This window comes from Mercenaria mercenaria, chromosome 14 (assembly GCF_021730395.1).
Source record: "Mercenaria mercenaria strain notata chromosome 14, MADL_Memer_1, whole genome shotgun sequence".
NCBI classification, from domain to species: domain Eukaryota; kingdom Metazoa; phylum Mollusca; class Bivalvia; order Venerida; family Veneridae; genus Mercenaria; species Mercenaria mercenaria.
This window is the reverse complement of record NC_069374.1, coordinates 71,923,676-71,948,227: the sequence shown is the minus strand read 5'-3', so window position 1 is coordinate 71,948,227 and position 24,552 is coordinate 71,923,676. Positions and strand designations below refer to the sequence as shown.

The 24,552-nt window shown below is 35.7% G+C and overlaps 1 protein-coding gene across 3 annotated transcripts in view; it reads right to left on the bottom strand.

The window, feature by feature from the left end:
• Positions 1–3,767: 3,767 nt before the first annotated feature.
• Positions 3,768–24,552, bottom strand: part of LOC123527636 (myb-like protein X) — a 43,601-nt gene continuing 22,816 nt past the window's right edge. For all 3 annotated transcript variants that reach the window (XM_053523866.1, XM_053523867.1, XM_053523868.1), the window contains exons 3-7: positions 20,420–22,485; positions 19,702–19,899; positions 14,911–15,050; positions 14,340–14,450; positions 3,768–8,107 (exon numbers count right to left, since the gene is read on the bottom strand). In XM_053523866.1, the coding sequence (XP_053379841.1) occupies positions 7,928–8,107; positions 14,340–14,450; positions 14,911–15,050; positions 19,702–19,899; positions 20,420–22,485 (2,695 nt within the window). In that variant the 3' untranslated portion in view covers positions 3,768–7,927. The remainder of the gene's footprint in view (positions 8,108–14,339; positions 14,451–14,910; positions 15,051–19,701; positions 19,900–20,419; positions 22,486–24,552) is intronic.

Here is a 24,552-nt window from a genome sequence, read left to right as displayed (position 1 = left end):
GAGGATGAGACCAAACTTAGGTGAAGATCAATCAAGTTGTACATGAGAAGTCATTTAAAGGCTTTTCCAGTTTTAGCTCTGGTGGCCCTAAAATGGGTCAAGCAGAACTATTTGAACAACTTCAGAGAGGACCTTTCTAGTATGCTACAAACCAAATTTGATGTAATTCTGACAAGGAATTTTCAAGGTGTTAATAGAAATTGTGGATGATGGATGCCGGACTATCCACCTTTACTAATGTTAACTCAACTAGTTGAGATTAAGTTTAGCATGAAAGTTAACAAGCTCAAATTAGGCCTAAAAAAAAATTCTTTGTTTCCGGTAACATGCTCAAAAAAAATTAGGGTAGGTAGGTCGGAAATTTTTTGGGGGGGATTTTTTTTTATTTAGGGAGAATTTTCGGAAATTATTTTTTTCTCAAAAAATGATTACAAATAAGGGGGTTATGCCTTTAGAGCATCAGTAAGTTGATTTCTAACATCACTAGCCATGTTTAAAGCATAAAAAGTGCAGTTTTGCATCTTTTTGTTAAAAAGTTGAAAAAAATATTCTCCAAGGCCATAAAAACATTTAGGGTCGGGCCAAAAGTTTAGGGTAGGTCGGGATACCGGAAACAAACAATTTTTTTTTAACGCCTTATGGTTCTTGTAATACCTTTTTGTGTAAGGTTCAACAAAATCACTTTTATACAGTACAACCTCTCCAGAGCTGCCCTATCTTAAGCAAAAAACTCTTATTATAACATCATCAAAATTTCTATAACCTGAAAATTCATATACTATCAATTTTACCTCAACCTCTACATCAATATTTGTATCTCCCAAAGGGTGTTTCCCTACAGGGGTTGCACTATAGTTCTAGTCATTCTTAGTTCTGCAGGATATAATTAAGCTACATTGTGATGGATGGATTCACCTCAACTTATGAGGGGGTTGAATCTAAAATATCTCCTAGATGGGCCTAATGCCATTTTTCCACTAAAGTCAATGACTCAATTGTATACCAGTTTTATTCATTTGTTATTCGAAGACATTCAACAAATTCTCTATCCCAATGCAAATTATACATCATAGGGGTAATAACTAGCCAATGAAAAATTATTTTGAAAGTTTACTTTTTTCCCAGATAAATGTTGTCTTTATGCTATGATATCATAGAAGAAACAATCAATAAATAATTCTAAAACTTTCTAGTGTTCAAATTGTATGAAACAGGAAGATCGAGCTAATATAAACAAAAGCTGTCAGATGCTAGCATGCTCGACTATTCGAAGAATTGATTGAAGAATGGGGTCAAAATATTACCACAGATATTCAGCGAAAAGAAAAAAAAAGATTAGACAAACAATGTTCCTGTATTTGTACAAGTTTAAAAGTAATATGTCAAATAGTTTTGACAAAGTGTGGACTTGTATGAAAACAGAACAAATTTCCAAGTCCAAAAAGGGCCATAATTCAGATAGAGACTATTATACTGAACAAGTGATAAAAGTTTCAAAGCCGTATGTGAAACACTTTACACAAAATATTAACTGGCACAAAAAACTTAACCAAGATTTCTAAGTCAAAAAGGGCCATAACTCAGCCAAAACGCTTGATGGAGTTATGTACTCTTGCCTATAACTGGACATGGTGATTGTAAACAGGTGTTGAAAGTTTCAAAGCTTTACCTCAAAAGAATTTGTCAAAATATGAACTGGTACGAAAAACTTAACCAAGATTTCTAAGTCAAAAAGGGCCATAATTCAGCCAAAATGCTTGATGGAGTTATGTACTCTTGCCTATAACTGGACATGGTGATTGTTAACAGGTGTTGAAAGTTTCAAAGCTTTACCTCAAAAGACTTTGTCAAAATATGAACTGGTAAGAAAACTTAACCAAGATTTCTAAGTCAAAAAGGGCCATAATTCAGCCAAAATCCTTGATGGAGTTATGTTCTCTTGCCTATAACTGGACATGGTGTTAAAAGTTTCAAAGCTTTATCTCAAAAGACTTTGACAAAAGTGGACTGGTAGAAAACAAACAAATTTATTTATAAAGGGCCATAATTCAGCCAAAATAGCATGATGAGTTATGTCTCTTTCCTACAATGGATATTGATGAAACAAGTGTTAAATTTTCAAAGCATATGCTCAAACACTTTCAAAAATATAACTGTACGTAAAACTTCACCAAGATTTCTAAGTCAAAAGGGGCCATAATTACAGCCAAAATCCTTGATGAGTTATGTACTCTTGCCTATAACTGGACATGGTGATGGTAAACAGTGTTGAAAGTTTCAAAGCTTTATCTCAAAGAAATTTATCAAAATATGAACTGTACGAAAAACTTAACCAAGATTTCTAAGCCAAAAAGGGCCATAATTCAGCCAAAATCCTTGATGGAGTTATGTTCTCCTGCCTATAATTGGACACGGTGATGGTAAACAAGTGTTAAAAGTTTCAAAGCCTATCTCAAAAGACTGTCAAAATATGAACTGGTACGAAAAACTTAACCAAGATTTCCAAGTCAAAAAGGGGCCATAATTCAGCCAAAATCCTTGATGGAGTTATGTGCTCTTGCCTATAACTGGAAATGGTGATGGTAAACAAGTGTTGAAAGTTTCAAAGCTTTATCTCAAAAGACTTTGTCAAAATATGAACTGGTACGAAAAACTTAACAAAGATTTCTAAGTCAAAAAGGGGCCATAATTCAGCCAAAATCCTTGATGGAGTTATGTGCTCTTGCCTATAACTGGTCATGGTGGTGGTCAACAAGTGTTGAAAGTTTCAAAGCTTTATCTCAAAAACTGTCAAAATGTGGACTGGTACGAAAAACTTAACCAAGGTGGGACGCCGACACGGTGGTGAGTAAGATAGCTCTACTTATTCTTCTAATAGTCGAGCTAAAAATGTTCCTTTTACAGCCCATTGCCACCTAGTTTTCTTTTGACTTGAGAATGATGAATGGTAGTGTTATATTTTAAGTATAACAAGAGCTGTCTGTGAGGCAGCCAGTGCTGGAATATTCAAACTGTTGTCCCAGAAGCAGGATTGTTACTCGAAATGTTAAAATATCTATAGAGCTTCAATCCAGAACATGCATTAGTTTTGGAGATGGTAACTTGCATGCAAAACTTTAACCAGAAGGGAGAATAATTTGGCCAAAATACATCTCAGAGTTATGGGACTGGATGCTATCACCTAGTTTTATAAATCCTTATACACATGTGAAGTTTCAAATCAATACCTGCATTAGTTTAGGAGACAGCAACTTGCATGCAAAATTTTAACCAGGATTTTCTAAGTCCAAAAGGAGGCATTATTTGCCAAAAATACATGTCCGACTTATGGGACTTGAGCCAGTAAGGTTGGTAATTGACCTAGAAAAATAAAAAAATAAGTTTCAAAGCTATATGCCTTTAAATATTAGCTATATGTACTTAAAAACTTTAACCAGGATTTTCTAAGCCCAAAAGGGGGCATAATTTGGCCAAAATACAATGTCAAGAGTTATGGGACTTGACCAAGTGAGGTTGGTAACTGACCTAGGGGGAAAAGAATAAGTTTCAAAGCTATTTACCTTTAAATGATAGCCATATGTACTTGCATGCAAAACTTTAACCAAAGTGTGACACCGATGCCAACGCCAGGGTGAATAGAATAGCTCGTACTATTCTTCAAATAGTCAAGCTAAAAATTGTTACAGAATAAGAGGTTGAACAAAGAGTAAAGAAAGCCAAAAGACCTTTCTTAAGTATGTATTAAAGTAGGAACAAGCAGACAAATTATAGTTAAATGTTTATTTCAACCAACCTAGAATAAAATAACAAAAGTTTGAATGAATTAAAAAAGTACAACTGTTTTTTTTTCTATACAGATTTGAAACATTTCAGACAGTTAAAAGAATCTTAAACAAATAAAGAGAAAATCACTTTAAAAATTACTAGATTCAACAAACATGCAAAATAATATTAATAATATATTAATAATAACAAACATGGAGCAGATTTCATTCAGAGCTACTAACATGTAATTCATTAAATATTTATGAGTATGTTGCACTTAGTCTGTAAGCCATATTTAAAACTGGAAAACTGCTTTAGAGAGATTAAGAACTTCTATTTCACACAACAAAATGTATAACTCTGCAGTCCTTAGGCCTAAATAAAAATGTTTGTTTCCGGTATCCCGACCTACCCTAAATTTTTGGCCGACCCGAACTGTTTTTATGGCCTTTAAACAAAAAGTAGCAAAACTGCACTTTTTATGCTTTATACATGGTCAGTGATGTTAGAAATCAACTTACTCATGCTCTGAAGGTATAACCCCTTATTTGTATTCATTTTTTGACAATAATTTCCGAAAAGTTCCACTTAATAAAAAAAAAAAAAAAAAAAAAAAAAAAAATTACCGACCTATTAGTAACTACCCTAATTATTTTTTAGCATGTTACCGGAAACAAACTATTTCTTTTAAGTGTTAGCTGAACCACTTTGCAAAATGTATTTTCTACCATTGGTATAACTATCAATAAAGATTTAAACTGTTGCCAATAAAAACAGCATGTAAAGTGAATTCTATCTTCTAGTGATCTATGAAAGCCTGCTGTTAGCTATGAACTTGCTATTTCAAAAATTAAAAAGCCCTGTCTATAAAAGTCATAACAATGAAAATGACAGTACGTAAGCCAGTACAAACAGGTCAATAATTCTGAATTACAAAACTTTCCCATTATATATGTGATGCTAAATAGGATGATAGATGCAGAAACAGATTCTGACAAATGGGTACCTAATTCTTCAAATAGTTTAACTAAAAAATCATAAATACACTGTAACATCACAATGCCCAAAATGTTTGAACCAAGTAAGTACTGAAATCATTCCAATGGTGTTTTGGGACCAATTTGATATTTTGTTAAGTGTATTTTTTTCCCTGAAAAAGTAATTCAATTCTTAAAACTGCCTTTATAAGCAGAAATTCAAATATAATTATTTGATGGCCCTTTTTTCCCATTATAACACACATTTTTATGACATCAGTTGGACAAACAGAAATCATTTTTTCTGGGAAAGCTCTGCAAAAACTAAAAATCTCAAATCATCAAAATAACAAGAAGCTGCGTTCAATAAACGCTTGATGCCCCCGGTGGCATCCTTGTCGATACAAAGCAACCTAAGTCCAAAACGAGATCAAGTTCAAGGTCAAGGTCAAACTGAGGTCAGGTGATGTCTGAAGATGAGGAATGGTCACAGGTTACATCTGCATTAGTTTCTAGTCATTCTAGTAAGGGGTATTGATGCTAGACGAAACGGTCCCATTTGGTTAACCTCATACGGACGGACGGACATGTCAATCACTATATGCCTCCCGCATCAGTAGATGCCGGGGCATAAAAATAATGCAGAATAATCTGATCAAGAGCTATGAGAAGTATATTTTTTAAATAATTTTAAGACTTCAATCATAACCAATTTGATTGTCCTCTAAAATGACATAATAGTTGGAACTTGGTAATTCAAACATGTTTATCTCAAAAGTCCCGTTCCCAAAACACATGCGTGAATTATCAGTACTTCTTAGTTTCATCAATACAGAAAAGAAGTCAAAACAAACCGATAGAATTCCCAATTACCTCCACATATGCCCTATAAAGTTTGAAATTCATTAATTAACGTCCCCACCAAATAGCCATTTAAACCAAAACAACACACATCTAAGCCAACAAAATAACAAGCTTTTAGTGCTAATTGCTAAAATTTAACAGAACTGTTTTCCTTAAAAATACATAAGCCTTAGTTCTTGCACCTTTTCAACCAGTTTAGCACCATGTGTCACAGTGGTTGGGAAGGCCATGTGGGATGCTAAATTTAAGCAATGGCTTCAAAACAATGGCTTCTTGGACTTTTCATAGAATGAGCAACTGTTGTCAAACAGCAGCTGGTGGAAAAAAACTTTCATGCATCAGTTGTACTCAATAAATGGCCATAATTAGGATTTGCTCTTCTAAAAAAATTGTGCAAACACCTTTGTCCAATCTATGGTATCAGCTCTACTTTGGCAATTGTAACTGAAGATAAAGCAAATACTCTGGTCTGTTCTAAAGTTACAGCAACCAGAAGTATGAATGGGCATGTTGTAAACTTCTTAACGAGGCTGAGCCCATCACAAAAGAAAAGCGTAAATTGAGATCAGGAATCAAGGGGCACTATTAAAAAAAAATTCCCAACCACTGGTGTTAATGAACACTTGACAAACTTGTACATGACAAAGGAATTAACATTTATTATTATTACAGTCGAAATTGCTTGGCAGGGGTCTCGCGAGTGAGTGACTTGAGCGAAATAGTTGCTTTGTAGCTTCAAACTTCGCTCAAATCTAAACTCAAAACGAAATTCAAGTCGCCCGATTTTTTTTTCGATCCGCACTCGCTAATCTGTTGACAATTTGCACCATGTCATAATGTGTGTTGAATACACATACACACACACCGATAGCATAATTTAAGCTCCGCCTACTTCAGATACTTGTGAGATTTTTGCGAGAAGTTTGAAAGCGAATCAAATTATCCGTTTCACCAGAGGCGATTGTAATCGGCCAATTAGCGCTGCAGTTACGTCTTTGACACTTAATGTATAACTGTCAACATGTGCCAGTTGTTTTCTAAAGAAACTGTTGATTAACCATGCGATTAATTGGAATTAGACACAATTATTTCGTACCCTATAATCCATGGTAAAAGAACGACATGTAAAGTATAAAGTCATAAAACTGCCTGATGGATAAATTGATTTGAATATGTATTTCTAGGTTTGACACGGTTTACTTTCAGTTTTATTCGAATGAGAGACTGTTCACACAAGTGGTGACTCGGTATCAATAATAAACCCCTTTTCATCCTGCATTCACATATTACACGATATGGCACAAAAAAATTGGCGGGTTAGATACAGCGCCGTCTTGACCAGAAAACAACTTTTTTTCAGGATTTTGTAATGAAACAATAATCACTGTATGGGAAATGATGTAACTAAGAAAATGAATGGTCATCGAATCACTAGAGACAGAAATATAAAAAATTTATGGAGTCTCCCCACTTGTCCCTAAATCAGCTTGAGGGAGAAGTGACTTCTCCCAAAAAATTGGGCCTAGCGAGACCCCTGCTTGGGAAATCAGTATTTATTAAGAGACCACTTGCATTAAGAGATCACTTTTCCAGTTCTTTCTGCATTGTTACAGAACAAATAATGTTTTATTAAGAGACCATTTGTGTAAGAAGACCACTTTTTCAGTTCCTTCTGTATTCCTAAAGTACATATTATGTTGTTTCAAAGATATATTACATCCAAATTTCACATTTAAAAACATGAACAATAACTTCATATAGTGTATGTTAACATAAAATTAACAAGTTTTTGAGTAGTAACAGTACTATGCATTAGGTTTAAAACAGTACACACTGTATACATGTATAGATAAACATAGTAAAAATTTGTACTACCACTAAAAAAAATTGGCTTTTTTTTGATGAACAACAGTTACTGCATGACATTTAATTATGAATGTAAATCTATATGCAAACTTAATTTATATATTTAGTAAAGTTAAATACATCAGGACTTTATACATTTAAAGATAAAACATTTTAGTGAAAAATGGCCACTGGATATCTTTAAGAGACTGTCTGTGTTAAGAGATAACTTTCTGTCTATTCCTTGAACGGTCTCTGAATGCAAGTTGCACATAAACAATTAACAAAAAATTTCATTTCATTTACAATAGATGAGAATTTCATTGTTACTCATAATTTACAAATTACAATCTACTCTTCATTTCCAAACACATATTTCATTGTTGCATTGATTTACTATTCTAATATATTTATATCATTCTTTCTTGTTTCTTTTGCTACTGATTAAAACCAAAGTTTTGTGTACAAGTTGAAGACTATTTTCTATTTCCAAACATGTATTTCTTTGATGGTGTGACTAACGTCTCCATGATTTTTCCCCACAGGCCTGAACTCTTTCGTTTCTTTGCTCCTTGAACTCCGGTTAATCTCGGTGATCGGTGAGGAACTGTCGGTTCATACAGCTGACGTAGTTTGTCTGTCTCAGCATTTTCAGCCTTTATTTGCAAATGAAACAAAACAATTAAATTTCATTTACAGAAATGACCAAGAGATCAGAACACCTGGTAAGTTTAATGTCTAATGGGTCGTAATAAATTTGGTTATGTGGTACCACATTTTTTTGTTATAAACACAAAATATAATATATATCAATTTCTAGTTATTAGAACAACTCTAATTTGGATAAATGATCTTATATAAATTTTGAAATAAAAAGTTAAACAAGAGGGCCATGATGGTCCTATATCCTTAGGACGGCCAGCACATATCTATGCAACCTCGCCAGGTATATGTATGTTTTTGACAACACAGAAAATGACGTCACTCGACCTTCAGCTATTTCCGGAAGTAAATAAAATGGAAGTAGAAATGCTAAACTTGAAAACGAAAGCCGCATTTTGATTCGTAGATAGTCAGGGGTCACGCGCAGGGGTCACCCCGTCTAAATGTATGCGCGTGGACTTCTATTTTTTTTTTTTTTTTTGGCTATTGGGGAGCCAATTTTCAGCACTTTATCACGAATTGAAATAACCTGGGCTTTAGTACAGCATGTCAGCTTTTAATCTATTAAAAAGTATTTGAGCTCTGGATAAACACAAATCCCAAAGGGGTCCGTAACAGACCAAGGGCACATTGATAATTTCGGAACTTCATCAAATCGCTCAAATTGTCATTTTTGATGTTGTCTGAGAGTGTCAGTATATGCCTCAGATTTAAGATATAACCGTATTTGAGAGCTGCAAACCTAGACATTTCAGAAATATTTTCAAAATAAGTTTCGTGAATAAATGTTCTTTCTACGGAAGCGTGAAAGGGCCATCAGACGCTAATACGTTTTAGTAGTTAAGGCTGCGGAAAGGATATCTCCCACCTGTTATCATTGCACTTGAGGACAAGAAGGTCCTCAGAAAAAATATCTAAGTCCAAAGGACAGGAACAACAAAGGAAAGAAATTTAACCAAAAAGAAAAAAAAATTCTTACAAGGTACAGATATGTCAAAATATACCTAAACACAGAGCTCCAGATAAGCTGCGTATTTGCGTATTTACGCAATTAAAATTGCAGAAAACCCAATTGAATTCATACAGTGTGCGTACTGAAACGCAATTAAAATTCCTAATACCCAATTCGTAAAAAGTAGCTTGCGTATTGCATTTTCCTTATAACCAGAATGGGAACGACACTTTAACGCTAGATTTGACTGACTGGTTATACGTTACTGCAGAATAGGTTGCAATTTATCGGAAAAATAACAGGACCATTCAGTCGGCTGATCGGTGTTATTTGGACGCTTTGTAAACAATTTTACGCCGATAAAATATAAAGAGGTTGCAGGAAAAAACATTGTTGCAGAACAAACAAACAAATTAGTGGGATATTTTGCTGTTCAACAATGACAGTTATCTGTTTGTGACGATGTAGTGTCACCAATACTGGATGACATCTTTTGGGAGAATGCATATTGCGGTGACCACATCGTTCGGGATATTGTGGATGAACTGATCTCAGACTGCATTAAAAGTGAAAAAAGAAAACAACAGTATGAAACATTCATTACAATTTTAAATACATTTTTGTATTAAACATTGAAGGGCGCCATTAAAATACTTAGTCAGTCCTGTTTAATGATATATACCATGTATACTGTAAGCAAAAAAATACTCAATTGTTAGTGCGAGATTGGTAAAATACCCAATTGGTTTTAGCAAATACCAAATTACTTCTGAAAAGGCTGGATAATGATATTATTTTTACCCAATTCAAATTTCCAATACCCAATTCAGACAAAAAGTGATGGGTAAATACCCAATTGCACCAAAAGCTTATCTGGAGCTCTGTAAACATTGGAGGTACCATCCATGTTGTACCACAGAAAAGTGGCCTCGGTTTTTCCCTACGGCCAATAATAAAACAAGAGCACCGCCTTGCGGGTGCTGACGCTCATCTGATTTTTTTTTGTATAATAGAAATATTGTCCTACCCATGATTTTTTAAGTCTAAAAAGGGCCATCATTCTTGCAAAAAGCAGGATAGAGTTATGTTTCTTGATGTACAGTGTCCACTTATGATTGTGAAAAACTGTTGCAAGTTTTAAAGCAATAGCTTTGATAGTTTATGATAAAAGTTGCCTTAAACATAATACTCAACCAAGAAAATGATTTTCTAAGTCCAAAAGGGGCAATAATTATTGCAAAAAGCAGGATGGAGTTATGTTGCTTGCTGTACAGGGTCAGCTTATGATGGTCAACAAGTGTTGCAAGTTTCAAAGCAATAGCTTTGATAGTTTAAGAGAAAAAGTTGACCTAAACATAAAACTTAACCAAGAAATCTGATATTTTCTAAGTCCAAAAGGGGCCATAAATCTTGCAAAAAGCAGGATGGAGTTATGTTTCTTGCTGTACAGGGTCAGCTTATGATGGTGAACAAGTGTTGCAAGTTTCAAAGCAATAGCTTTGGTAGTTTAGGATAAAAGCTGACCTAAACATAAAACTTAACCAAGAAAACTGATTTTCTAAGTCCAAAAGGGGCAATAATTCTTGCAAAAAGCAAGATGGAGTTATGTTTCTTGATGTACAGGGTCTGCTTATGATGGTTAACAAGTATTCCAAGTTTCAAAGCAATAGCTTTGATAGTTTAGGAGAAAAGTTGACCTAAACATAAAACTTAACCAAGAAATCTGATATTTTCTAAGTACAAAAGGGGCCATAAATCTTGCAAAAAGCAAGATGGAGTTATGTTTCTTGCTATACAGGGTCAGCTTATGATGGTGAACAAGTCTTCCAAGTTTCAAAGCAATAGCTTTGATAGTTTAGGAGAAAAGCTGACCTAAACATAAAACTTAACCAGGCAACGCCGACGCCGACGCCGACGCCGACAACCGCTCAAGTGATGACAATAACTCATCATTTTTTTTCAAAAAATCAGATGAGCTAAAAAGTTACTAAAATAAGCTATTTATAGTAATGCAAAAGGGAAGTAATTAAAAAGAAAATTATTGTAAGTGAACAAAAGAAGGACCTGCCAAATAAATCTGCTGACAAAGATGAAATTTCTGATCAGTATCTTCATTAGTTACATTTTAATTTGAAATAAAGGAAGGTAATTTGACATAAAATCAGTCTATAGTTATCTACCCTGATTAGCTCAGTCCAACTAATGACAATAATGAAATTTCAAATAAGTCCTATAAGTACTTACTGATATAAATCCATTTTGACAACAATCAGGGAAGGTAATCAGATATAAAATAACTCTGGAAGCTATGATTGGACCTGATTTGTCATGGAATCCAAGATTTATTGTTGTTGAAGATATTATGGAAGTTTGTATCTAAATGAAGTATCTATATGGCTGCAAAAGCCAAAATAGCCAATTTTAGACCTTTAAGGGGCCATAACTCTGGAACCCATGATGGAATCTGGCCAGTTCAATGGAACCAGTATCTTGTGGTGATACAAGTTGTGTGATGCAAGTTTGGTTAAAATCAAATCATAAATGAAGTTGCTATTGTGCAGACAAGGTCAAAATAGCTAATTTTGGCCCTTTCAGTGGCCATAACTCTGGAACCCATTACGGGATCTGACCGGTTCAACAAAGGAACTGAGATCTTATGGCAACATAAGTTTTGTGCAGGTTTGATTAAATTCAAATCATAAATGAAGCTGCTATTGTGCAGACAAGGTCAAAATAGCTAATTCTGGCCCTTTCAGGGGCCATAACTCTAGAACCTATAATGGAATCTAGCCAGTTCAAGAAAGGAACCAAGATCTTATAGTGATACAAGATGTGTGCAAGTTTGGTTAAAATAAAATCATAAACGAAGCTACTATTGTGCAGACAAGGTCAAAATAGCTAATTCTGGCCCTTTCAGGGGCCATAACTCTGGAACCCATAATGGAATCTGGCCAGTTCAAGAAAGGAACCAAGGTCTTATGGTGATACAAGTTGTGTGCCAGTTTGGTAAAAATCAAACCATAAATAAAGCTGCTATTGTGCAGACAAGGTCAAAACAGCTGATTTTGGCTCTTTCAGGGGCCATAACTCTGGAACCCATAATGGGATCTGGCCAGTTCAAGAAAGGAACCGAGATCTTATGGTGATACAATGTGTGTGCAAGTTTGGTTAAAATAAAATCATTAAAGAAACCACTATCGTGCAGACAAGAAATTGTTGACGGACGCACGAGACGCACGGACTGACGACGGATGACGGACGAAGGGTGATCACAAAAGCTCATCTTGTCACTATGTGACAGGTGAGCTAAAAATAAAGCGCTAAATATTCACGTTTTAAAAACATTTAAGTAGTGAAAAATGACCAGGGAGATAATTCAAAAATGGCAAGCTATATAAAGAGATAATTTTATAGATTGAGCAATTACTTTTGTTTTGAAAATGTTCTTGAAAATGGTTGAGAAGATTAAAATCTATTTTTGATTCAATGTGATAGTAGCATAGCCTGGTTCAAGAGCATATTGCATGGTTAAAGTAACAAATGAAAAAGAGATTGAAAAAAAAAATGGTATATCACTCCAACTTTAAGAGCACTGGCTCAAACTTTTTCTGATTGGCGAATTTGTTGGCGCAAAAGGAAATTGACCCAAAGGAAACCCTGGTTATTCTTATACTCAGTAATTGTTATCTCATATACTTGCTGAGGGTTTGAATGTTTGATTAGCATAGTAAAGCTCTGTGGACCTTTAACATTTACCCTGCTAAATTTCTAATATGGACTGGTCCATTATTCAATTTGGGCAGTACCACTTAATATTCAAAGGGGATTTCACTGAAAATTTACTGACTGAATAGCAAACAGTGCAGACTGTGATCAGACTGTATGGATGTGCAGGCTGACCATGGTCTGCACTGGCCACAAAGGCAAAATCATTTGCAGCCAGCAGGCTAAAGGTTAAACCAAATTTTCTCACAACTTTTACGTCAATTAAGTTTGATGGATGCATTTTGGAATTCGAACAATTTTATAAAAAGAGACTTGCTATGTTACCTGGCTATATAAGCACAGTTTAAATACAATAGTATTATTATAACAGCAGCTCAATCCGTGATGCTGTATTCAGCTTCAGTGGATTTTGCCAGATCGGATTTCATAAGGCGCGCATGCGGCGTGTGTGATCCAACTTTGCAAAATCCAGGAGTCTCAGAGCTGGATACAAAATCCAACATCCAGCTACTGTCATAATGACCCTTTCATTATATACCCTTACCTTTTTGTTTGTTATGGAAATGCTTAGTCAATGTTAAAATAGAATTGAAGTTTTTGTGTGTGCTATTTTTAGAACTGTGTCAGTTCATGCATATTTAATGAAAGTAGTCCGGTAACATACAATAATACAAAATGTACAGTATGACTTCTTTTTCTGCCTGTTCATATTTACTTGTGAAATACAAGCCGTATTTTTGACAGAATTTAGATAGGTATACAAAACAAGGAGCTGCGTTCAATTAACACTTTATGCCCCCGGTGGCATCCTTGTCGATAGATTTTGCACCCAAGTCCAAAACGAGGTCAAGGTCAAGGTCAAACTGAGGTCAGGTGATGTTTGAAGATGAGGAATGGTCACAGTTTACATCTGTATTAGTATCAATTCATTCTTGTAAGGGGTATTGATGCTAGACGAAACAGTCCCATTTGGTTAACCAAGAGATGGCCCATATAAAGCAACCTGAGTCCAAAATGAGGTCAAGGTCAAATTGAGGTCAGGTGATGTCTGAAGATGAGGAATGGTCACAGGTTACATCTGCATTAGTATGAAGTCATTCTAGTAAGGGGTATTGATGCTAGACGAAACGGTCCCATTTGATTAACCTCATATGGACGGACGGACGAACAGACAGGACAATCACTATATGCATCACGCATCAGTAGATGCCGGGGGCATAAAAATAACTTTTTATGATCCCAAAGGTTTTCCTCTAGTCTAAATCCAAGTTTCAGAAATATTGGAGAAAACATTATTTTTGAGACATTTTCCAAGTACTAAAGAGAAATAACTCTGTCAAACCAAAGTCAGAGTTACGGGACCTAGTATCATATGTGAACTTGTGATAAAAAAAGTCCTGTTTTGTATTTCACAATGATACCTGTATGCGTTACACAGATATTCAAGGAAAACTATTTTGTGATTCCTATACAGGCTACAAGCATCTGTTAAGGTAAGTTTCAAGGATTATAAAGTGAAGTGTCAAGAATGAGCTGTAAGAACAAACCTGTTCTACTAAATGTCTATCCCTTCCCTGTGCTAACATAATATCTCTATATATGTGTGTGGGGCGCTCCTCCCTCAAGCTTTCTATTCTCCTAGATTCATCATCCTGCAACTGTAAATTGAAACTTATCGACATTTTTTTCCCCTGTAGTACCTACAACATTTAACAGTCAACTAGAGCTATCACTGAAGGTGATGAATGTACCCCCCATATACACTGACACTGTACATTGCAACAACCAATTTACATTTCCAGTTGAAACTTGGTTAACATATTAATCATACAGAGGTTGCCATTTCATGATTGAATGAATATACATATGTTTAAGATTTCCTTCTTTACATTTCAGTACCAAAATTGAGAACACTGGAAGATATTCACAAAATACAGCTCATCTCATTGTTGAAATTCTGGTTTAGTCCCAGAATGCAGCCTTCCTACTGGTCAATGTTTAGGAACAAGTTCACAATCAACCATTTAGACCCTCAAGTTCCAAGACTGGTTTCCAAAATTATGAGTTAACAAGGCAGTATCTTATCAAATTGAAATTATTCTCAACATTCCAACTTACAGACTGTCTAGTCAGTCTTGGGGAAGTTACAGTAGGTAGAGATCTTTGTCCATGCTGAGACTCTGAGGCTGTGTGGTTTCTCTTTACTGGTAACACTGTTGACACTAGAGGACTGCTCACTTCTGTTGTACGTTTCGATGCTGTGAAAATATTGAAAAAAAAAATGTACATGATTGATATCATCTATTCTTAAAGCTAAATTTGGCATGCTCTTTTTCACTGCAATTAATGTAAATACCGTACTGTCAGAATAACCAAGAACAACAATGCTGCATGATCACAATATTCACTGTCCCAAATGTAAATTGGGGGTTGGGTTTTTTTGTCTGGCAGCAGAGATGGAATAATTTTAGACGGGAAGAGTAATACCTTCATTGAAGTTGTGCTCCCCGGACAGATTTGAACTCAATTTGTGACACTGACCTTTGACCTACCGACCAAGTTCATGCGCTCTGCACATCCTGTCATTGCAACCTACCTACATGCCAAGTTCCAAGTCAAAATAGGGCAGGCAGATTTGACCTTGCTGTTACTCTGACATTTGACCTACCAACCTAGCTTGAATACTAAGATACTAAGGCGAAACTAAAAAATAAAAGGATTTTTTGGTGGGAGATGGGAAATGAATAATGTGAATTGTTGCACTCCTCAAATCACCACCCACCTGTACTCCAAGTTTTAAGTCAGTATCTTGGATAGTTTTGAAGCTGTGCTCTGGACAAAAAGTACTAAGAACAGATTTGAACTAAAGTTATGACCTTGACCTACAGACCAAAGTTCATAGGCTATATGCATATCGTCTCAATGCCACCTACCTATACGCAGAAATTGAAGTCAATACCTTGAATGGTTATGAAGCTTTGCTCCAGACATGAAATATGTACCTGACAAATCTGACCTCTTAGCTTTATTTGTGACCTTGACCTTTGATATACCACCTGGTTCATGTGCTCTGCACATCATCTCATCACCACCTATTTGCCACGTTTAAAGTCAAATTTGACCTTTGAGCTCCATTTTTGATCTTTGACCTACAGACCTGATTCATGTGCTCTGCCAAGTTTAAAGTCAATACAGTAACTGTGAACTGTTATTGAATTTGGCTCCGGACACAAAATATGACAAATGGACAGACGGGCTGATGTAAGATCACATAATACATCCACTCTTTCAAAACAAGCGTATAAAAATCCAGTGTCTGTGCAATATGTCTGTTCATCTGCCATGTCTGGTAACTAAGGCTCCCATGTTTAAACAAATTTGTACCATATTGACTGGTAAACATATTTACCCAGTTTAACTAAATGGACACTATATCAAGTTTACCTGTCAACCAGTCCAAGTGCTGCTTGATAGCCTCTTTGCCAATATTTAATTTTCCCACTTCCCTAAACTGTATTTATTTTTTCCCACTTCCCTAAACTGTTAGCTGCCATTTTCCTGTTTGTGATTATAAATGGGATAAATCATGTTAATGTGATGGAACTACAACCTGTAAGAAGGGCCTACATAGTGCCCAAGTTCCACTTGATTAATATTGTTCTATTTCGTAACTGAAAAGCATCACACAGGCAAATGACGCACATTTTCAAAATGACAAAAACATCCTGGACTTGTAGAACTTCCTTGAATTTGTTAATTTTTCCCTGCCACTTTGTGAAACAAGAGGGTCATGATGACCCTGGATCGCTCACCTGAGTAATATGAGCTATATGTTTCAAATGTCAAACTGATGCTAAAACATTAAGAAAGTAGGTCAGCAGGTCAAATTTATGGTCATTCAAAGTCAGTTTTAAGATCGGTGTGCAAAACTGTACATGTCATCCAAATTTCAAGACTGTATCTTAAAACACAAGAAAGTAGGTCAGTAGGTCATATTCATGATCACTTAAATTCAGTTTTAAGATCAGTCTGCAAAATTGTACATGTCATCCAAATTTCAAGGCTGTATGTTAAACAAGAGGGCCATGAAGGCCCTGTATCGCTCACCTGACCTATTGACGTAAAGATCATCAAGATTAACATTCTGACCAAGTTTCATTAAGATATGGTCATAAATTTGACCTCTAGAGTGTTAACTAGCTTTTCCTTTGATTTGACCCAGTAACCTAGTTTTTGACCCCACATGACCCAGATTCGATTTTGACCTAAAGATTATCAATGTTAACATTCTGACCAAGTTTCATGAAGATAAAGTCATAAATGTGGCCTCTACAGTGTTAACAAGCTTTTCCTTTGATTTGACCTGGTGACCTAGTTTTTGACCCAAGACGACCGAATATCGAAATCGTCCAAGATTTGATTAAGGGTAACATTCTGACCTAGTTTCATTAAGATTGGGCCAAAACTGTGACCTCTGGAGTGTTAACAAGCTTTTCCTTTGGTTTGACCTGGTGACCTGGTTTTTAAACCCAGATGACCCAATATCAAAACTAGTCCAAGATTTTATTGAGGGCAACATTCTGACCAAGTTTCATTAAGATTGGGTTCAAATTGTGACCTCTACAGTGTTAACAAGCTTTTCCTTTGATTTGACCTGGTGACCTAGTTTTTGACCCCAGATGACCGAATATCGAACTCGTCCAAGATTTTATTAAGGGTAACATTCTGACCTAGTTTCATTAAGATTGGGCCAAAACTGTGACCTCTGGAGTGTTAACAAGCTTTTCCTTTGGTTTGACCTGGTGACCTGGTTTTTAAACCCAGATGACCCAATATCAAAACTCGTCCAAGATTTTATTGAAGGCAACATTCTGACCAAGTTTCATTAAGATTGGGTTCAAATTGTGACCTCTAGAGTGTTAACAAGCATTTCCTTTGATTTGACCTGGTGACCTAGTTTTTAAACCCAGATGACCCAATATCGAACTCGTCCAACATTCTGACCAAGTTTCATTAAGATTGGGCCAAAATTGTGACAACTAGAGTCTTAACAGTCAAAATTTTGACGACAGTCGACGATGGACACAGGGGGATTCACAAAAGCTCACCTTGAGCACTAACATTAACATGTTCGAAAATGTTAACAAAATTTTGTAAACATGGCAGCCCTTCTGGTAATATTTCATGTGATCCTGTAAATAGGAGGAAATTATTTTCAGCTCAATCAAGGCTTCAGTCTTGGTATTATTCAGGTACAGATGGACAGAACCTTCCAAGCAACCTAGATGGATTCCTCCAATGGGCATGACTGGACCAACTGGAGTGATATGCAAGTGATCTGATGTCAACAACTTTAGCCACTTGGCAATAGAGACCCCATTTCTCCGGTTTAAGAAATTATTAAATACCTGTATACACCTAGATAAACTTTTTATTCATCATATGACAGGGGTTTTTTTTACGACTGGGGGAAGGGGCCCCAGCCTGTCATTGGGGGAAGAAAATAGCACGCGACAAGCAATTTTGGGGGATTTTTTTCACTCAGGGGGAATTTACAATTACGCATAATAAACACTTTAAACTATGTTTTTATTACATATTCCTGCAACTTTTAGCAACTATATACACTGTCACTTAGCAATAGATGGACTTGCACTAATGTTCACTTATCATTGTAACAAGGTGGGTGGGGAGAGTTGAAATGCTCAATTTAGCCGTATACAAGAAAGAAGTCATTGAATATTTAAAGGTCACATGTTTTTATTCACAAAAAATGCTTCAAAATAAGAGTTGCTTTTGCAGGAGCCATCATGTTATTATTAAATGCATACTTTTGTTGGCTTTTTATTTCGATTGTACTAGAAAATTTTGTAAGAAAGGATAAAAAAAGTCCGAAAATCACGATTGCGAAAACGTGTGACAAATATGCAAAAACGAAAGCAAACATTTAAAATTCTTGATAAAATACCTGTTTTGAATTTCATCTTTTCACCAGAAATAATTACTTTAAATTGGCAACACATATTACACAATACAGCATAAGCTGTTACCGCTAATTAACAAGAGGTACAAACACGATAATCTGACGCTGCATTGTTTATCAATCAACTATTACATACTGATGATAACCACGTGTCAGTCGGCGTGTGGCGTGATTGACATCTGTCAGTTGCTAATTAACATACGACGCTCCGCCTACTGCCATACTTACGCTGGTGTCGACAAACAGTATTGAAGTTCACTGGGATTTTGATAAAAAGGGGCAGAGCTTTCGAACTTGTTACGCATCAAAGAGTATTACCGCGAGACAAGCAGACGCACACGGCATATTATGTGTGGGTCAGATACGAGTTTTTATCGATTTTCGCGAGTCAAAACCGGAACCTCGGGTCCACTGAACACTCTTCCGCGAGACAAGCAGACGCACACGGCATATTAAGTGTGGATCAGATACGTGTTTTTATCGATTTTCGCGAGTCAAAACCGGAACCTCGGGTCCACTGAACACTCTTCTAACATTTTTCTACTATTTCTAAAGGTTTACACACCCATTAAAATTGTAAAAGACCGTCTGCAATTGTGAACGGGTCCGATATTCGGTACTACTTATATAAAGAAAAAAATCACTGGGAGTAATCTCCCTTGCTTTGTTTACGATTTCGGAGGGGGAATTTCGGACTGCGGTAGGGGAAATCCTTGGCTGTGGGGGAAATCCTCGGCTGGGGGACGAGGCCGATATCCGGCTGCTGCTATAGAATAAAAAAAAAACCCTGTATGAAATGTTTTTCTCAATGCCCATTAAATCACTTTTCCTTTCCCAAACAAATTTTAGTTTATGTATCTTGTATTAACAAGCAATGTAAATTACATGTAAAACTTGCTTTTTAAATAACAGAAATCTTGTCCTACCAAGATCTCCAACCACTTGTGGACTGTGTCTGCTGGCATACAATTTCACTGTTCTAGATCTTCCACTGTCCTGGCTAGCTGTATGAGATCTACCACTGTCCTGGCTAGCTGTACGAGATCTGCCACTGTCCTGGCTAGCTGTACGAGATCTACCACCGTCCTGACTAGCAGTATGAAATCTGTCACTGTCCTGGCTAGCTGTTAGTTATTTGAAAATAAAAATAATTTGAAAATAAAAACAATTTCTGTGCTAAAATTCCATTACAACCCTTGGTCACACAGTGACAATTTGTAGAGTTAAATAACTGATGCTAGATTTTTTTAATGTACCTTTTCTCTGATCCTTCTGAACCAGAATGAAGTCTATGGCACCTGGGGCAAAGTAAACTCTGATATGTACATGCTAAGGAATAAATCATTCTTCATTGAGAAGATTTAGAATACATTTGGTTATATCACTTTTTGCTTAAAAAATTGCTTTTATCTGTATACAGTATTTTTACTTAGTAAGAAAATTTAAGATGCATTCATTCATGAATCTATTACTTTTTACTAACTGTCTCTTGTAGTGGTTTCACATCACTTTGATTTTTCAGCAATATTTATGTTTCCCATGATACGTAAATGGAACTCATTACAAATGCAAGGCAAAGACTGAAAAATCCAGTCTCCAAAGTAAAACCACCTTTCATTTGAAAAAATAAAGTCAAGAATAAACCTGAATTTTTGTCTTCATCTCTTTCCATATCCGTAGTTTCTACTTTCCTTTTCTTGTTTGGTCTGCTTATTTTCCTTGGACTTTGTCTCAACTCACTGTCACTGCTTGTCAATGACGACCTGTTTTGTCTTGATTCAGACTGTTGACTAGATCTATGCAAGTTTCCGCTCCTATCACCACTTTTTTCTGCATCTAAAGTTTTTGATTTTCTCTTTTTGTTTGCTGTTCTCTCTTGATTAGGACTTCTGTCAACATTATAATCATCTATTGTCATAGATGTGTTTTTAGTTTTATATTCAGGAAGTTGATTAGAGTTATGATGAGTTTCTTTTCCATCTGATTCAAAGTCATTCTCAGAAACAGATGAATCTCTACTTTTAGCTGCAAGTCTAAGAGAATACATGTATCTGTGAATATCTGTTGTAGCATTTTCATTGATGTCACTTTCAACTAATTTGTCTCTTCCATGTTGTTTTTGAGAATTTCTCTTTAATCTTTCTGAACTTCTGATTCTAACTTTCTGATTACTCTTATCATTTACAACATCAAAGTCATTTCTGTTCTTTCTTTTGTTATTAGTGTCATCCACAGTATCTTCTGTTTCAGTTTCTGACTGTGAACTGGAGTCTACTGACACTCTAGATCTTCTATGTCTTTTTCTGCTTCTTAGATTTCTATCATTCTTCTGTCTTTCCCTCTCAGCTACTTTACTGTGTTGCTGTCCTATGCTCTTGAAAGTTGTTTGTTTCCTGTCATTCCTTTTTTTTCTCAAACTTTTTCTCCTCTCATGCCTTGGTTTTGGACCAGCTACAGTGTTACTCTGAATATTACCTCTACCATTTGCTTCATCCTCAGTTTGACTAGTCTCCGATTCAGCTACTTGTTCTATGTAATCGATCTCACTTGTATGGTCTCTAAAACTGTAGGACAATCTTTCCTCACTAGATGATTTTCTGTTCCTTAAATTCTGTTGTATATTTTCTTTTTTTAATGCGTCAAGATCACTGACACTCAAATGGTGTCTTGGTTTTGGACCAGCTACAGTGTTACTCTGAACATTACCTCTACCATTTGCTTCATCCTCAGTTTGACTAGTCTCTGATTCAGCTACCTGTTCTATGTAATTAATCTCACTTGTATGGTCTCTAAGACTGTAGGACAATCTTCTCTCACTGGATGATTTTCTGTTCCTTAATCTCTGTTGTTGTATATTTTCTTTTTTTAATGCGTCAAGTTCACTTACCCTCAAACAGTGCTTATCTCTTGCTGGCCTTGACTTGTGAGCTTTAGAATTGTCTATTTCAACCTTCTCACTATGTTTCTTTACAATATGTTTTCTTGCCTGACCCTGTCTATCAGCTATCAGCCCATGTAATTCTCCCCCTTTCGAATTTCCTATATGAGCTTCATTTTGTCCCAAGTCATTTTCTTTGACTTCTATGTCACCTTCTAGAGACTGCCTTGAAGCAACCCTAGTCTTCTTTAGACTTCTCAGTGTTTGCTCATTCTGACCTTCCATTTTTGCAGTTTTATCAGAGCTTTCATCATCTCTTTTTGCATTATGTGTACTATAAACTCTAAACAACTGTCCATCTTTCGTTCGACCAAACCTTGTAGTGCCATTAGAATTTATATCTGAGATAACCACAACAGCTTCTTTGAATTTAGCCTTTTCAGTTCGATTTTGTTCATCCTGAACATTTGACCTCAGATCTGCACTTCGAGCTGACTTTTCACCAGATTCCTTTTTGGAACTTTTTTCAACTGAATCTCTAAAACTTACTTGCAATTCAAACATATGATCAAAAACTTTTAATGTTTTTCCATTTTGTTGAAAAGCATAGTCACTGCATTTCTTTGGAAAAGACCAAGGAATTTTAAAGGGTTTGATAAGGAAGTTTGGTGTAGCGATAGTTTTCAGAGTTTGGTTTCTTTCACTAAGATATAAAACTGCTCGAAATGTCTGTTCTATTTCATCATGGGCCTCTTTCTGACTGAAATTTACCTCTCCAAGAAAAGTGGTGGACTTGTACTTCACTTTTACCTTGTACAGTGTATCTTTAAACCTGAAAACAAGATAAAAAAAAAAAAAAAATTAAATTATACAATTTTTTGTTGGGTTTAACACTGCACCGACACTTATTTAAATCATATGGTGATTTTCCAGCTTTTCATGGTGAAGAAATACCCTAGGTGATTCTCCTGACATTATTTTATCATGAGCGAGCATACCGGCAAAACTATCGACCTTCAGTAAGTCAGCTGGATGGCTTCCCCACATGAAGAATTCTTCGCCCCAAGGGAGGCACAAACCCACATCAGAGAAGGGCAACTGATTTGAAGTTTTAGGAAATGGGATTATAATACAATGGACAGTTCAAGTTTTTCTCGGTAAATTTCATCTAACTCCTCCCTCTATTGTTATTCTATTCATACCAAGGTCAAGTGCTCACAAGCGGTATCACAAACAAAACGCATGTGGTCTATTGTGTCAACTAGGTCAATTGCATTTGACAGTCCCGATTGGACAGTTTTTTTATGTAAACATTAATGATTGACAGTTTTGGATTTGTCTATAATATTGAGGGGATTTCGACAACCCCCATCAATTCTGACGAATTTTGACTATCCATATAGGCCTTAGCGTATTATGACCAGCTGGTTATTTCTGCTGAGGGGGTTTTGACCTTGTCATTTTCAAGCCAGGAAGATTTTGCATGTCCCCCTTTGAGTCAGTAGTGTTTTATGTAGTTCTAATGAAGGCAATCACTGGATGGAGCTTGCTTTTCAATAACAAGGCTTTCACTTAACTTTTTTACATATACGACAACTGTTTGATATTAAACATTCTAATCATCTACTCAGGGTTGTATCAGGAACGTTTTATGTTTCCTAAAAATTAAGTATTTTTCTTAATTAAAATTCAGACAACTGGATAATAAAATTTCATAAATTACAAAAATGTTGTCCTTAATATACAATGAAATAAGAAACAGATGAAAAATCCATAAATATACATTAATTAGTTAATATGGAAATACATAAATATACAAGAGCTCCGCAAAGCGGGGCAATATACGCCCGAAGGTTCACATCAGAGGATGGGAATAAAATTTAAAGGACTTGAAGTGTGAAGCCCAAAGGACAGAAACAACAAAGGGAAGAAATTCCAAAAAAGTCCACAAAAAAATCCTTACAAGGTAAAGGTATGTCAAAATACACCTAAAAATTGGATGTACCATCCATGTTGTACCACAGAAAAGTGGTCCCGTTTTTTCACTACGGCCAATAATAAAAAAGTTTCAAAATAAGCTATAAATTTATAGTAATGTAAAAGGAAAGTAATTCGAAAAATATTTATTGTATGTTAACAAAAGAGGGCTCTGACAAATAAACAAGAGCACTGCAATTCAGAGCAATAAAAACAAAGCAAAGTCATATATGACCTTTGACCCCTAAGTGTGACCTTGACCTTGAAGCAAGTCATCCGGAACATGTGCTCTGCACGTTGCCTCAGTTTGGTGAACATTTGTATCAAGTTTCTTTGAAATCCTTCTAGCAGTTCAAGAGTTACAGAGCGGACATGAAACAAACTGATATGACCTTTGACTCCTAAGTGTGACCTTGACCTTGAAGCGAGACATCCAAAACATGCGTTCTGCACGTCGTCTTGGTGTGGTGAACTTTTGTGTCAAGTTTCCTTGAAATCCTTCACGGCGTTCGAGAGTTACAGAGCGGACACGAAATTGCTAACGGACGGACGGACACCAGCGTCATAACATAATACGTCCCTTCGGGCGTATAAAAATCTACATAAATGTTTATCACTTGTACACCAAAATGCCAACCAAAAATTAATCTGTGTATAAATAATTAACACAGGACCACTTCTGAATTAGGCATTGGGATAACTGATGATCTATATAATTAATTTATATCTAATTTATATTTCTGTTCAAAATTTAAAACCCCAACATTGACAGCCTAGATGCACTTGACTACCATCTCTAGACTAGATAAAGAAACATTATTCATTATGGGTCAAAATTCAGACACTTTCCCCTTTTATGAAAAACAGCACTTATATATTTTTGCCAAATTACTCTTTATTCATGTCATTACAACATAATTTT